This window comes from Puma concolor, chromosome D1, assembly GCF_028749965.1.
Source record: "Puma concolor isolate L17-30 chromosome D1, mPumCon1.1.hap2, whole genome shotgun sequence".
Classification (NCBI taxonomy): Eukaryota; Metazoa; Chordata; class Mammalia; order Carnivora; family Felidae; genus Puma; species Puma concolor.
In genome coordinates, this window is record NC_141676.1 from 78,593,336 (window position 1) to 78,608,744 (window position 15,409).

General features: G+C 44.7%; 1 protein-coding gene across 2 annotated transcripts in view; it reads right to left on the reverse strand.

The window, feature by feature from the left end:
• MAML2 (mastermind like transcriptional coactivator 2) overlaps positions 1-15,409 on the reverse strand; it is a 347,944-nt gene that overhangs the window by 106,972 nt on the left and 225,563 nt on the right. For both annotated transcript variants that reach the window (XM_086678613.1, XM_025928559.2), the window contains exon 2: positions 4,965-6,485. In XM_086678613.1, the coding sequence (XP_086534739.1) occupies positions 4,965-6,485 (1,521 nt within the window). The remainder of the gene's footprint in view (positions 1-4,964; positions 6,486-15,409) is intronic.

Here is a 15,409-nt window from a genome sequence, read left to right on the forward strand (position 1 = left end):
CTCGTCCCTCTTGCCAGCACAGCCCAGCCAAAGTGAGTCACGATGCAAATCACCAAATTGTCAAGGGTCATTTGCAACAATCACCTTGCATCTCTTGGGGCTCTATCCCAACTTCACTCTAGATTTCATGTCGTTTGTACTTGACCCATGACCACAGATTTGATTCCACCTTGTGGCCTCACTCCTGGATTCTGAGTATATGGACTGATTTTGTGTCCCAGCTTGTTTAGGACATTGGGGTAGGTTTATATTTAACCCTTCACACTCCTGACTTCTTTTAACCTGGTTCTAGCCACTAAACCCAAACCTTGGCACTAGCCTACCTAGCTGATCCTTTCCCCAACCTGTAGCCCCCAGCAAAGAGGTGGTTTGGAAGTTATATTGTTGCAGAACATCGAATTCATAATTATTTTCCCATTAGAAAAGGCATTCCCAGCTGATTCAAGGTTCTGTCTCTTCTCTGGCACTCTCACTGGGCAATTACAAGGATTTGTCAGTAGATGAGAGGTACAGTGATTCCTTCACCTTCAACTGGGTGCTCATCTTTAAGATCAGATATATACAAAATTACCTTAAGAAGAAGAGAGAACATTAGACTTGTCTGATTTATGCCAAGGGTTGACATGTAGAGTAGTGAAGGATAAACTTGGCTAGGTAGAGAGCGTGGGGTGACATTCTTAATATATGATTGAGGAGCTTGGCTTTAAACTAAGGAGGAAATGTACAAATTTATGTTTCGGTCATAACAAACCATCCATTCACTGGCTGCATTCCCTCTCAGAATTTTTAGAGATGGGATAATTCTAGACCAAATATAGAACTCACTTGAGTTTCATGGATCTAATGTTAGAAAAAAATTACACTTTTAAGTGTCTGATTATACAGCTCTGAAAAAGATCACTTTTTGGTTCAAAAGGTTAGAGCTTTTGGATTAAACTCTCATGAGCCCTAGTGAACCAATAACTCTTTCACACCTTAAACAAGTATTCAGTGACTTGAAGATAAATCAGAACTGCATGCATTCTATCCTTCTCCTGCCCTCTCCCATAACCTTCAAATCAGAAAGGGAAGGAAATTATAGCCAGGGGGTGTTTCCATTTGCCAAGCCCCAAACATCAGCAGGACAGAGTCACTGAAGACATTTTGTGAAATACCAAATACCATTTGTTCTCTCAGGCTCCAGAGAAGGGATTACTTGAAACCACCCAGGCATGGCACAATAAAGAGGTCTCCAACAATTCAATTATGTCACATCCATGTCCTAGACACCATTCACATCTAGGAGAACAGAGATGGGTATCCAGTAAAGAGAGAGGGGCACAGCCTGCCCCCAATTTGTTCCTTGCCCGAACGTGTAGATCTGTCTGGGTGCAGAGCTCCAAAGTGTGAAGAGAAGGCCATCTCTGCACACTCCACTGGGTAAATTACAAGCAACTGTTCGACAAATTCAATCCACCATCCTGCAGCAGAAAGCCCAGATTTCCACCATTTCCAAGGCTAAAGGGCTCCAATTAGCAAATCCCATAGTAAATCTTCCTATGTTTGACATAAAGTGAGTATGACAAGCAGAAAAAATTCATGACCAGTGCTTTCATTTAAGATGCTCTAGTTGATAAACTTGAGAATTGCTTAATTCCCAATCTCTCCCCTCCTATAACTTAGGTCCTGAGTAACAGAGAGTTTGCTAATCTGAAATGAGAACACATATTTGTACTGTCTGCTATAAATGGTGGGGTTAAAACTATGCTGCCTGAGCTGAGAATAATTGGCAACATACTAGATGAGACAATAAGAATTAGAAAAACCTTCAAAATATGCTCATCCAAATGAAAGTTGCTTCTCAAAATTATCATCTTGGGAAGAACTCATTTTTCATTTTTGTCTTCAGAAAAAGTTCGCAAACCAAACTTTAAATCCAGTCCTATCCTATTAGTTATTTCTTGGTTTTGACCCAAAGCAGCTTTACCCATCTCGACTGTTTTCAAAGATCACCCTGGCAAGGATGAATATTATTGCACTGGTAATAATCCACTCAATGTGCTAAAAGCTCTGAAGACAATCACCAGAGGGAAAAAAACCCGTAACTGTATTAAACAATAGCAGCCTTATTAGCATAAGTCCAGCCTCCCAAAGGTGAATGCTTTTAAAAGGGCAACACGTATTTGACTATGGAGCTCTGGTACACTTGCTTACAACTCAGGCACAGGATTTCTGAATCCTCCCTCTTAGAACTGTTGACCAGGAAGAGACAATTTGATTCAATCTACAAAGTTAGGATAAAGCTGTAAATAGGCAGCCACGGCCAGCCTGTATAGAAGGGTCTTTAGCTTGAAATGGTGCTTTCATTTTTACCATATGTGGCATCATATGCGGCGCATTCACTGGAAAAAGTTAATTATTATCTAAGGCATTGAAAGATGTTTGCTGATTTGGCCATTAGAACCCACTGGTGTGCTTGGGTCCTGGAAGCTTGGGTGAGGACCAAGAGGTCATGAATGTGGTAGACAGTTGATATGAGCAATGGAGCCAGAAGCAGGACCAAGGATATTGGAGGTAGCAGGAAGGCTCCCAAAGAAGAGCTGATGGGGCACCAAAGAGGTATGTTTCTTCTTGTAAATTTCCTTTTTTGGTTAGCTCCATAATGTTCAGCCTCAGGAGGGTCAACAGTCATGCAGACATTTTTTTTTTATTCTTTTCTTTAACAGCTTTGAAGGTTGGAGATGAAGAGTTTCTTTCTCCCCAAAGGACTTAATCTACTTTGCAGATTATGTAAAAATGGTTCAATATTATAAGAAATATTATTTCTCAGAATTTCACCGTGACCCTCAAATGGTCATTCATTTCCCAACAAATCCTACCTGTGAGCTGTAGAGCCTAGTGGCTGAAAGTACAGCCTTCAAAGTAGATCATCGGATTCCTGGCTCTGCTACTTTAGAGTAGCAGAGTGTGTGACTTTGGAAAAGTTACTTAACCCCTCTGTGCCTCAATTGCCTCACCTGTAAGATGCAAATAACGGTATTTCCTTCATATAGGTGAAATGAGATACTGTAAGTAAGAGAGACACGTGCCATGCCATACAGGGTACATAACAGATACTACCTTTATTAACTATAAATTATTATTTAGCTCCTTCCTTATTATTTCCATTTTTATGATCTGAAGTCTGGGCCTAGGGAGGGTAAATCGCTCCCCACTCCCCATACTGTTGGACAATAAAAGAATCAAGGATATCGCTTCTCGGCCTTTTGGCTAAGATCAAGTGAAGAATCAAGGATAGGTTTCTTTTATTCCTCTAAAACTGTTTATGTTAGAATTTGAGACTTACTCCAGTACATCTCCTACATGAGAGTAATACTTGTTAAAAAATATTGATCTCTTTTGTGGTCCTTTCCATGATTATCACGATTGCCAAAATTATCTCATTTTATTCTAAAAAATCCTAGGATATATTGTTAATCAGCCTCGTTTACAGGCGAGACAATTCAGGCTTAGTGAGGTCCAGTGACTTGCTTGAGGTCACACAGTTAGGGAATGTCAGACTAAGAATCTGAACCCAGATTCGTCTAAACTACAAAGGCTATCCACGCTGTTAGGAAGTAGTTCCACAATACCGTTTGTTTATAAATGATCCCCAAATTACCTGCGTTAAGAAGAAACTCTGAAAATATACTCACGAGTCTCCTCAGGTCCCTTCCTCGTCAACTGCAATTAACACCCTCCCCCCCACCCGCTGCACCCCACATACACCTCTTAAGTGGCTAAGAGGGCCAAGCTTTACTTGGTGCAGAGCTCTTGGATCCCAGTTGAGCCCAGGGTTCTCCTGGCACATATCTAGGGCAAAGGTGAGCTTGGCTACAGTCTGTGGTGCCTTGTGGTATTCTTTTCTGGGCAGTAGCCATGAAAACTACTCTAGGAATGTGACTGGAATTAGGCTCAGTGCTGTCATACTATCCTGACATACTGATTTGACATGGAGCGTGTTGTCTTTGTGCTGGGAAACCAGTGCAGATCCGTCAAATTACACGCACAAAGCAACATTCAGACTTCCTTCCTTCCAGGAAGAGTTTCCTCTCTCAAGTTCCCTGGGGATCTGAGCTTACTCACCAATATGTGCTCTGGAGGCACAGAGCTATCTCCTCCTCCTATTCATGTCTGGGGCAGAATAAAACTCCTGCTTTATGTTAATCACAGGATATAAGGTAACCACAGATATTTTTTTCGTTTGTGTAGTGATGACGATTTCATCCTTTACATGTAACGCAGGCATTACCTTCTCCAAAACACTTCCCCTTGCAGGGTAAGACACCCAACCACTGGGCTATCATGTTATTACCCTTTCCATAGTATTAAAATGGTAGTTTTAAGGCCTGTTTCCCTCCACAGAATGTGCTTGCAGACAGGGCCCATACCTTATTTAATGCACCAGCATGGAGTCACAGCTATTATGATGGGTTGGGCATTTATACGTTTCATCAGTTGGTGTGGTATATACTGGCCATTACATATTCTTAACGCCGTGTCTGGGCTTATTTCAATATTCAATATTTTAATACCCGTATAACCACAACAGCCTGCACATGGCAGGTACTCAGGACGATGTTCACGTCCGCTTAGTGACCGATTCACCGACGGGATGAATAAACACTTGGGCGTATCAGAAACTTACTGGCAACTGGACACGTCACTAAAGGCATGAATTATAATGCAACATTCTTAATCAGCAAGAGACTTTGGTCACTGCAGATCCCAATGGCAGTGACTGTTCTACAAGGAAATACTAACTCTTGCCTCCAGATGCCCCAAGCGAGCCAGGCTTCACAAGGCCTTCCTGGGAATCCAACAAGACCACTCCCTTTGTGGTCTTGACTCGTCCCCACACAAATGTAGCGGCAACCAAAGCGTGATGACCCAGCTGAATGGTCTCTGGGTCCTCCGCGTTTGGAGTAGCAAACTTACGGCCTTACCTGTCTGTGCTGTTGGGAGACTTGATACCCCAGTCCTGTGATGGGCTGGTTCTGCATTTTCTGAAGCAGGATCTTTTGCTGAAGAGGCAAGGGTGACCTTAGCAAAGGCTGGCTGGACAGAGGCTGGGCAGGCTGGGATGGCGGCGGCTGCGGCTGCGGCTGTGGCTGCGGCTGTGGCTGCGGCTGCGGCTGCGGCTGAGCTGAAATCGAGCTCTGTGGCGGCTGTTGCTGTGGCTGCTGTTGCTGTGGCTGCTGCTGCTGTGGCGGCTGCTGCGGCTGCTGCTGGGTGTAGTGTAGGAGAGAAGGCTTACTCTGGGAAGGCAAAACAGAAGGCATCTGCTGGTTTGCTTGATCTGAGTTAAAATGGAACAAAGGCTTAGTGTTGCCATGACGGGGCTCCATGGCCGTGTGCGGGTTGTTAATAAAACTTCGACTGAGATCCTGAGGCTTTTGCTGCATGAGCACATCCAGGTGCCCGCCCTGGGCCGACGGGCTGGCCTTGTACATGTAGTTAGCCAGCACCTTCGACTGGCTGCTGCCGCCGGCCACCCCAGGCATGGGGGAGCTCTGCGGGCTGAATGGCTGCTGACCGAAAGAAGGGCTGGGGATCTTCTCCTGCCCGAATGGGCCCGGCGATGGCCCGGCGGAAGAGGGCAAGGCTGACCAGCTGGGAGGCTGGTGCTGCTGCATCCGGGCGTGCTGCTGACGGTTGGCAGCGATCTGTTTGAGCTGCTGGGCATGGGACACCTCCTGCCAGCTCTGCAGGGCCCGGCTTGCTCCTGAGGCTGTCTGAGGCTGAGCCTGGCTCTGCGGGACAGAAGGGACTGGGGATGAAGTGGAGAGGGCGGAGGTGGCCATGGAGAATGCAGGGCCGGCTGATGGGGGCCTCATCTGAGGAGAGCCCGAAGGACCCTGGGTCAGGCCGGGGGAGTATTCACTTTTGATCACTGTCTTCTCCATGGGCAAGGAGGGTCTGGGAGTGCTCCTCTGGCTTTGCTGACCCAAGTCAATGTTAAATGGGTCATCCTGCTTGATGGTGGCATTGATCATGTTCTCCAGCTCAAGATCACTCATGGGAGGCACAGATATGTTGGTCAGTTCATTGAACAGTTCCTGCAGCTCTGGATCCATCAACTGCTCTACAGGGTCATCTCCGTACCTATTGGAAAAAATATTCTCCTGGGTCATCTGGCCATCCATGTGCTTACTACATGATACAGTCTCTCCTGGTTCCTTCTTCACTTCCTTCAAGCCCATGTTGAAGATGCCGTTCCCAGGAGAATGTGTATGTGGTGGCAGAGTATTAGTCTTCCGTAGGGGTGCCTGGCTCATGGGCAAGGTCCCTGACATCATCTGATTTTGTCCATTATTTACTTGGAGGCCCCCTTGTCCTGCAGAGAGGTTCTCCCCGACACGGATTCTTTTGATATCAAGGAATGAGTTGTCGACAAAGCCATTGGGCCTCTTGCTGTTGGCAGGAGACAGGTTAACTACTTGTTTTCTTTTCAAGGAACCCTGGAGCTGAAAAACAGAGGGGGAATAAAAAAGAAAAATGTGAGCTATTAATCCAGAAATGCTTTTTAGTCAAAAGAGACATAATATTTAAGTGGGTCCCCCCCCCCCCCCCCATTTATACACAGGACAAAATCGAAAAGAAAAAGATACAAATGGAGCACAGTCTGGAATATAATGAAACTCACACTGGTGCAGACCAAACAGATTAAACTGTTTCTGGAGGAGCAGGTCAGTTAGTGGTTCGAGATCCCATCGGCTCCCGCGATTGGTACACAGGTCAGTGGATGAGAAATACTTCACACATTGTCAGGAGTTATTGATAATACCCACAACCCGTCACCAAATGGAGTTCTCTGGAGCAGGCCCAAATACTCCACGCGCATGCACACACAACCCCACTCCGCTGCAGAGAACTGGGAGCGAGCACAATTTTGACCAAGATGGGAAACACCAAAGAGTCGAAAGCTAAGACACAGTTTCCAGGTTCTTCTTTTCACAGATTCATCGGTGAAACCCTTCATCACTATTATCCTCCAAGTACGTAATCAGCATAGTTGTTGTATTCAAGCAGGTAGCGTGCCTGCTGTTCTACTATTTTTCTTCCTATAATTCTGCGGCTTTGCATTTAAGCCCATGCAGCAACGCTGTGTGGGTGCAAGGAAGCCATGAGATTATCCTTTATCAAACGAGACGCTCCAAGCACAGATTTTCCTGGGGATTCACTTCTTGTGCTCCCGGTCTCGAAAACTTAAAGCCAAAACCAAGGTGCAGAAAACTGGTACTACCCACTGGTTCAGAGCTCAGGCCCTGGAGCTCAAATTCCTATTCTATCGCTGAGTACTAAGCGACCTTGCCACTTTACTTATCTGAGCCTCAATTTCTTTATCTGGAAAATGGGGACGATAGCCCTTAATTCATAGGAAGAAATGAGACAATGCATGTACAAGCTTGGCACAGTGTCGTTGTCGTAAGAACTCAATAAATTACAGTTTACAAAAAAATGACTTACTACGTTCTCAAAGAGGAGAGCCTCTCTAAACAGCAACATTAACAACAAAATGCTGAAGTACTTCGTGCACTGACTCAGTGATTAGATTGTATTACATGGACTTCAGATATCATAGGGAAAGGAATTAAGGACCATACGATCATATCAATAAATCAATAAGAAACGAAACATTCACCATGGATCTTGAGATCCTTGTTGGTTTGCCTCTAAAGTGTATCTATCCAAGTGCGGCTTTCCGAGTGCCATGGACCCACTTAAATTATTTAATGTTTGTTCAGAATAATTATAAAAAAACCTGAGGCAGGATACTTCCCGGATACAAAATTCTATCACTTTTCTTTCCCTTCCATCTCACTACCACTCCCTCACCCTCCTGAAGATTTCTAGGTAACTTAATTAGAGAACAAAATTAACCTAACTGAGCATCTATTATATGCCAACTGCTTTAAGTATGGTTATTTTTCTTAGTCTTTACAAAAAAACATTAGATCTGTATTAATTTGTAGCTATTATTTTATACATAAGAAAACCAAGGCTCAGAGAGGCTAAGTAACTTGCCCAGTGTCACACAGCTAGTAAGTGGTAGACTTTTAACTCAGAGTCTGTGTAATTCTAAAGCCTGTGGCATTTCGACATATTATGCTGCAATCAGCTTGTTTAGGGCTAGGGTCTGCCCAGCACGAAAAGGCCAAGGGCAGTGAACACAGAGACATCCTGTATCTCTGGTAAAATGATTAGGAATATGGGAATGGCCAGGATGCAGTTACAGGGCCAAATGTGAACAGTATGTTTCTTGTCATTTAGTTCATCAATTCCTATTTCAATAATCCCTTATCTGTGGTTTTGCTCACTCACAAGCGCTATATAGTTAGCGTGGATGCTCCATGCTGCTATAGCCAGTTTTTACCTTTTCCCGTTGCTAATTGGTAATCAGAGAAAGGAACCTGGCCTAAACTGGGCCAATAAGTTCCTTCCATGGGAATACTGGAATTGGAGAAAGTGAGACCAGGCTTTCTTTGGATGGCTGCATGGTCATTATAAAACTTGTGAGTTGTTGCAACATGTCAACCAAAGCCACAGAGGAAGTGAGTCTGTAGAAAGAGAGAAGACTTAACACAGGGAGGGGAGACACAAGTTTTGGCAACATTTGAGGGCTGGATTTCAATCCCAGGTCTGTCTGTCTCTTGCCTTGTTTTCCTCGGTACACCGTGGAATCTTTAGAATAAATGCCCCTTTTTGCTCGAGCGAATACAAGTTGGGCTTCTGGTATCTTCAGCCAAGGGGCCTAACCAAGTCCCGTAACAAAGTCCCGCGAGATTTCACTTTGGGCGATGGGCAATTTGCAGCAAGACATAGGCGTACTTTGCACCTGGGTGTGAAGGTCCCCACTCCGCCACCTCTACTGTCTCCTGCATGTTTTGCTGACCGCTAAGCTCTCAACTCACTAACGTAGGCAATCTGGAAGGTGACTGTCAGCCCTCACCACATTCAGCAGACACTCAAGAGGGGCCCCCAACAGTGCTTGGGGGGGGGGGGAGGGGGTGGTCAGGAAGAACACAGACCAGAGAGGCTCAGCCATGTTACTTCAGGAGGGGCCACAATGTTTATTTCAGCCTAAGTTACATTTTGAAAGTTTTTTCATAACGAGGAAAGAACAAACAAAGGAGTACACTCTTTTTCCAGGTTTGGGTTATTGCCTTTGATCTATTTTCCACTGCTTTGAAAGAACCTGTTCTGCCAGATTCTCCCACTGCTCGGGCCCCTCCCTAAGAAGTGGGAAGCAGCAGGGCACTTTCTCTAAGCCATCCGGATTGGAGACGCAGTAACAGAATTAGCGCTGGCTGTGGTAGCGGTGGTGGCGGTAATAATAATAATAGTAATAATAATAATAATAATAATAGCATAGTCCTTTATTGAGGGCATGTGTGCTTGGCATGATGGGAAGTTCTTTGTATGGATAATCCTCACGACAACTAAGAATCGTCACCACACCTCCATGAAGTTGATATCTTTCCTACGCAGCGCCCTCCCCGTCCCCAGTTTTACAGATGAGAAAATAAAAGTGCGGAGACTGAGACTTCAAGGTTACGCAAATAACACACAGCAAAGCCGGGAATCAAACCAAGTGTCTCCACAGCAGAGCCTGTCCTGTGTAGTCAATGGCATCAGTGGTATCCTTTATAAACAGTGTTATCTCTTAGAACACTTTCCTGCCCAGACCTAGAAAATAACAGGCACTGAGGGAGTAAGAATGGTTTTTTAGGCATATGTGTGGTGTCAGGACCAGCACAGCTGGGTGGATGACAAAATGGGGAACAGAAGTCCTCCTTAAGTGACTGCATTGTGCCAATAGATCAAAGACATTCCTTCAGGACTCCATACTTCACCGAGAGACTTTGGGGGACAGTCTGTGTCCTGCTTCATAGAACTTTCTAATCAAATTATGTCACCAAGACCCACCAAATGCACAGCCCCAGTAGATACCAAACTACTGGCACAATACAGTCAATGATTCTCAAAGTTCAACCTTTACTTTGACGTATTTCCTTTGCTGCATTAAAATTTCTCCAACAGATATATGGCTTTGAATTACGGTATAGAGTCTCTAAAAGTTCTGTGACAAAATACAGATATTCTAGAAGGAGTAGAGAAAGAACCCAGTTAGTCATTAATACCTCAGTGAGAAATAGTTTATCAGAAAAATCATTGCTGTTTTACCAGGCCAAGAATAGTCCCAAGAAATGAGGCTCAAATGGAGGAATGAAGAGCTGGGTTTAAACTGAGAAGGAGGGACAGGCCTAGGGGAGTTAGGAGCTCCACACTGGGAACTTTTGAGTGATTGGGCTAGCCGGGGTTGGGGAAAGGACCAGCAACTTCCAGAAAGCAGTTAATAACAGCGAAATGGTAGAGGGAAGAGTCTCCACAAATAGATCTCTTACTCGGGGCTGACTTACCCATTAGACACTGTCAGGACAGTGCCCAAGGCCCATGGTAGTCTTAGGGGCCCACAAAATTGCTTGCATTTCTTTTAAAAACAGAAGAAAAACTGAAATTTTAGGTTGAAGAAATGTTTTAACACATAGCAATAATATATTTATCTTTACGTCAACAGAGTCATAAAATACTATTTTTAAATTGTGCAAGGGAGGGTTTGCCTGGGTGGCTCAGTCAGTTGAGTATCTGACTCTTGATTTTGGCTCAGGTCATGATCTCACGGTTCGTGAGTTCGGGCCCCTCATCAGGCTCTGTGCTGGCAGCATGGAGCCTGCTTGGGATCCTCTGTTTCCTCTTTCTCTGCCCTCCCCTGCTTGTGCAAACTCTCTCTCTGTCTCTCTGTCTCTGTCTCTGTCTCTCTGTCCCTCAAAAATAAACAAATAAACTTAAAAAAAATTTTTTTAATTGGGTGAGGGAGAAGAAGGGGCCCTCAATAACAAGAACACCTGAGACCCACCAGAGGCTCTTACCTAATACTCGCTGTGTATGGATGGGTATTTTAAGATGGGTACTCTTAAAATACGAGTGGCATAGAGTCTAGTTTAATCTTCCCACAGCTCTCTGAACGTGTATCCTGATCCTCATTTTATAAGTGAAGAGACTGGGGCTCCTGACATTCAGATTACACAGTGAATGACACGGAGGCAGGGTGCCAAGCCAGGGATGTCTGCTTCCAAAGTCCTCGTTCTTCATCACTAACCACCCCCACTTGCTTTCCTCTCAGCCGTCCCCTTGCCACATGCTGACACCGTTGTGGACACAGCGGGCACAGAGAACCAAGACCAAAGGGTAACAGAATGAAGATGTATTGCACACACAGGGCAAGGGTAAGGGCATTTGGGACTCGCGGGGACGGACAGCAGGGAAAAAGTGGTGACATCACTGGTTGGAGGTTGACAGGAAAAAGCTCAGGACATCACCCTCAAGGCTCCAGTAGAAGAAAGGGAGGAGACAAAGGGTCTCTTGGTCATTCTGAAAGATTTAGTAGGCATCCAGAGAGAATTCTGCACCATATCCTATCAAATCGCCCTTGGCCTGAAGGAAATACACAGATGATTAAGCTAGTGGCGGGATGGAAAGGCTTCAAATGAGCGCTACATGTTACTATTTACACTTTTTCCATCACCAAGACAGACTAAGGGGCAGTTTTCGTTTTGTACAATAAATCTGCACCCCAAACTTGTTACGTTGAGTTTGTGAGATTATAATATCACCCTTTCACTGGCCATTCAAGGAAAGGGCTTCTTTGGGGAGTGATTTCAACACAGCAAGTCTGGACTGGTTTGCATACTAAATCACTGCACTCTGCTGAGATCCAGCAGCTTGTTTCCTTTCACTCCTCCTTGTTCTGATTCTTCCCTGTGAACACCTCGATGCTATCTGAGGCCTGTGGTCTCTGCCGGGGGAAGGCTTAGGCCTGCTCAGGGCCAGGTCCTGACAGAGTGACCGGCCTGCCCCAAGAGCTGGAGAAGGAGGTGCGGACATGGTGCCTGTGGCTGACGGAAATCCGGCACATGGCGGAGCTGGGGCCGGGGTCCCTCAGTATACTCTCCTTTTGAACAGCTGTACTCTGCTCTTCCACAGGACTCGAAATGTAAACTTCCTGGAGGGATTTAAAAATGCCATTATTGTGCAATCCCCTGGTTTCTGTTTCTTGCCCTGCTCTCTATCCTCTTCCACAAAATAAATGTGTTCTTTGTCTTCTGGGCTGCCCTAGAAACAGGGAACATGCCACACAAAGGTAACAATTCAGTCCATAGGTCACATTTTTCCCCCAAGTAGATTTCTTTCTTTCTTAGCAGGGCATGAGCATAAGAACTGAATTTACCGCTTCTGAGATACTCAAGCGAATGAATATCTTGGTCCCATCTTCTGTAAACTTTCCTCAGGCCATTTTACTCACGGCTGATTAGTGATGGGGTGGGGATAGACCAATCCTTCAAATGCTTTATGACTCTTGAGTTGATTCCTAATGTAAGAAAGTTTGGGATCCTGGAACAGTAAATTCCAGCTCAACACAGTACTAGGAGGTGAGTCGATTCCTCCTTGACTCTCTTGCCGCAAACTAACTAGATGGGGTTTTGAGGCTTTTGCAAAAGCTCCCACTTCTTATTTGGCCCTTGTAGATTTCTGAGCTACCTTGTATTGTGAGGTATTGTCTTCTGTCTGCATAGTACTTAGGTTTGCCCGACTAGATTTTAAGCTCTTCGAGGGTGGGCATTGTACCTTATGCTTGACTACGTTCCTCTCAGTACCTACCACAATCACAGGTGTTCACACAGTAGTTGGTGGGTTGATCTCAGAACTTGGAAAACTGGATCCTTCTAACTATTGAGCAGTAAAACAGCGGTAAGAAGAAGGCTGTGGCTGTGGGAACATTTTTATTTCCAATTCCCAAGCAATTTAATGGTTCCGCTGGAGTTTTGCTTGAGTGATCATGTTCTTCTGAACCCTGAAGTCAGAAGAATGTGAAGCCCCAAGAACTGTAACCACATTGTCACCCATGTATAAACAAAAAGGGCAGAGGCGCATGAGGCTTTGTGACAGACTCTTGCTCTTGTGGGGCCTGTTGAAGGGACTCCAAAGCTGGGGAGTAATTCTTAGCCCCAGCTCTACTCCACGCCCTATATGAGTGAAAGCACTACGGCTGGAAGAAAGTGAGGGCACATATCTTGTATGGTTTTCAGTAACTTATGCTTCTACTCTTTCAAGAAAAAGTAGGAACGTCTTTTTTTTTTTTTTTTTTTTTGTAAAAGGTGTCAGGGAAGGCCTGTGAGATCTGTTTGGGAAATTTGTTCCAGAACTTTGTTCCATAATGCTTGAACTCTGAAAAATGTGACAATCCGAGTGAAGACAAGACCTACTCTTCATGAAATCCAAGACAAAATGTTATATGGAAGCAAGAACGCTGCCAATTTAGGATCTTCCAGAGAAAATAAGTGAACACTGTCCTTCTAAAGATACTAAACACCAAATGTCCCATATTCAAAATTTCTTCAATGCCTCCCTGCCCCCTCCTATGCTTCATGGTTGGCTGTGGAAGAGTCAGTAGAAGAGCTGGAATTGGCTATAGAAACACTCCTCGTTACAGTGCGGAGGAAGTGTATTTCATCACAGCGTTTTCTCAGTTTGGACAATTCCACCAATTCCACTTGGAGAATGTTGCCAGTTTATCGTTAACCTACAAAGTATTCACTGAGAAAAAAGGAAAGACAGGAAGACATCCTATTTTCTGGAGGCCAATGGGAGGACGTGGGATTTCGAAAGAGCATGGAATTCAACCTGGGACGTACGCACTGCTCTCCTGAAATTTATCGTAGAAGCTTGGACCAGTCACTTACCTACCTGCATGATGGGACGCAACCATATACGTAGAGTACCTTCTATGCTTCCAGCTCAGAGCAGTGCTCTGTTACTGGGAGGCGAGGTGGAACATGAACCCAAGCCTGGGTGACGTTTCCTGTTGTTATCCTGACTGTTATGTGCCAGGCATGTGCCAGACAAAGGCAAACTGAAGACAACAACAGGGGCTTTTCCTCATCTGTAAAGGGAATTTGTCTGCTCATTCATTCAAAGGTATTTATTTGGCACCAAGTATATAATTCTGTGAGACTGTCCATGTCATAGGGCTGCCGTGAGGACCAAGTGGTTAAAGCACATAAACAGCCTGGAAAATTGGTCTTAGAACATAATGCTCAATAAATGTTAGGACAAAAAAAAAAAAAAAAAAAAAAAAACACCAAAAAACCAAAAAAAAAAAAACCCCAAGAAACAAAAAGAGATTGACCAGTCTGTCTGGAAACAAAGCAAAAAGTAACAATGCAATGCGATGGTTTTTCTGCGGTTGTGCATGGGATGACGGTCGCAGAGGGAAGGAGACTTTGCTTGGACAAGATAGGAAAGGAATCGCTCTCCTTTCTCTTCCAATGAAGTGCCCCCTGATATGTGAATAAATATGATGCTTTGTGATATTCTGATATTTTGCTGGTGACAGTGTCAACAAAAGCTGTTGTTTAACAACAGGGGGACGTTTAAATCAAAAAGTTCAAAGTAGAATTATTTTCCCACATTGGCTACTATTTTAATGTCATTCCAGATCTACTCAGTGATAACCAGCGTGATTATCCTGCTGACTACATCCTTAGTCATCCTGACGAGTTGCTGCAATTGTTGTAAGGCGGGGACCTGCAGGGGCCATCTTTCAGAGATTGACTCTCCGTGTTTAGCAGAAAAATGAACAGAATATTCTACCAAAGCTTGAAAAACCCAACTGCTTTGTGCATGAAATACTTTACTCATGACTCATTTTTTGCCCAAAACATATCGAAGTGACTCCAAAGTAAATGCTATGTATAAAATGTTGGCAATTCTCGTGAAATCTCTAAATGTCTTCCTCAGCAGAATGCACAATGAATTGAGCATCATTAATCAAGTGGCTTCTCTCTCTCTCTCCTTTAGCCGGAGGGCCCTGTCTGGAAGCTTTCGTTCTAAGGGGCTTAGCTCAAGGTCCACCTCCTTGGCGAGGCTTTGCCCTTCTACCTTACGTTCTTTCTTCCCGCTTTAATGATTTTAGCACTCTCTGATTTGTTTTTGGTAATTGATTCGGGTCTGTGAGTTTTTTTCACTTCAATATCACGCCAAATCAGTGGAAGACAGAATACTTCTACATCTCATCTCCTCCCACTAACCCCATCCAGCACTAGCCTAGGGGAGCCCCCCTGAACTAGCTGGTGATCTGACTTACGGGGCGCTCAGTGGTCTGGGAACATCAGATGAGTCAGTTTATGGGACATCTAAGATCCTCTGCCATTGCTGTGAACCACACCCCCTTTATAAACCCTAGGGCTGATTCTTAGCGACTCTTTGTCCAACTGTAGAGCTGACAGCTCCTAGAGAGGTAGGGACAGCCTGAGTGTTTTAAGAGGCT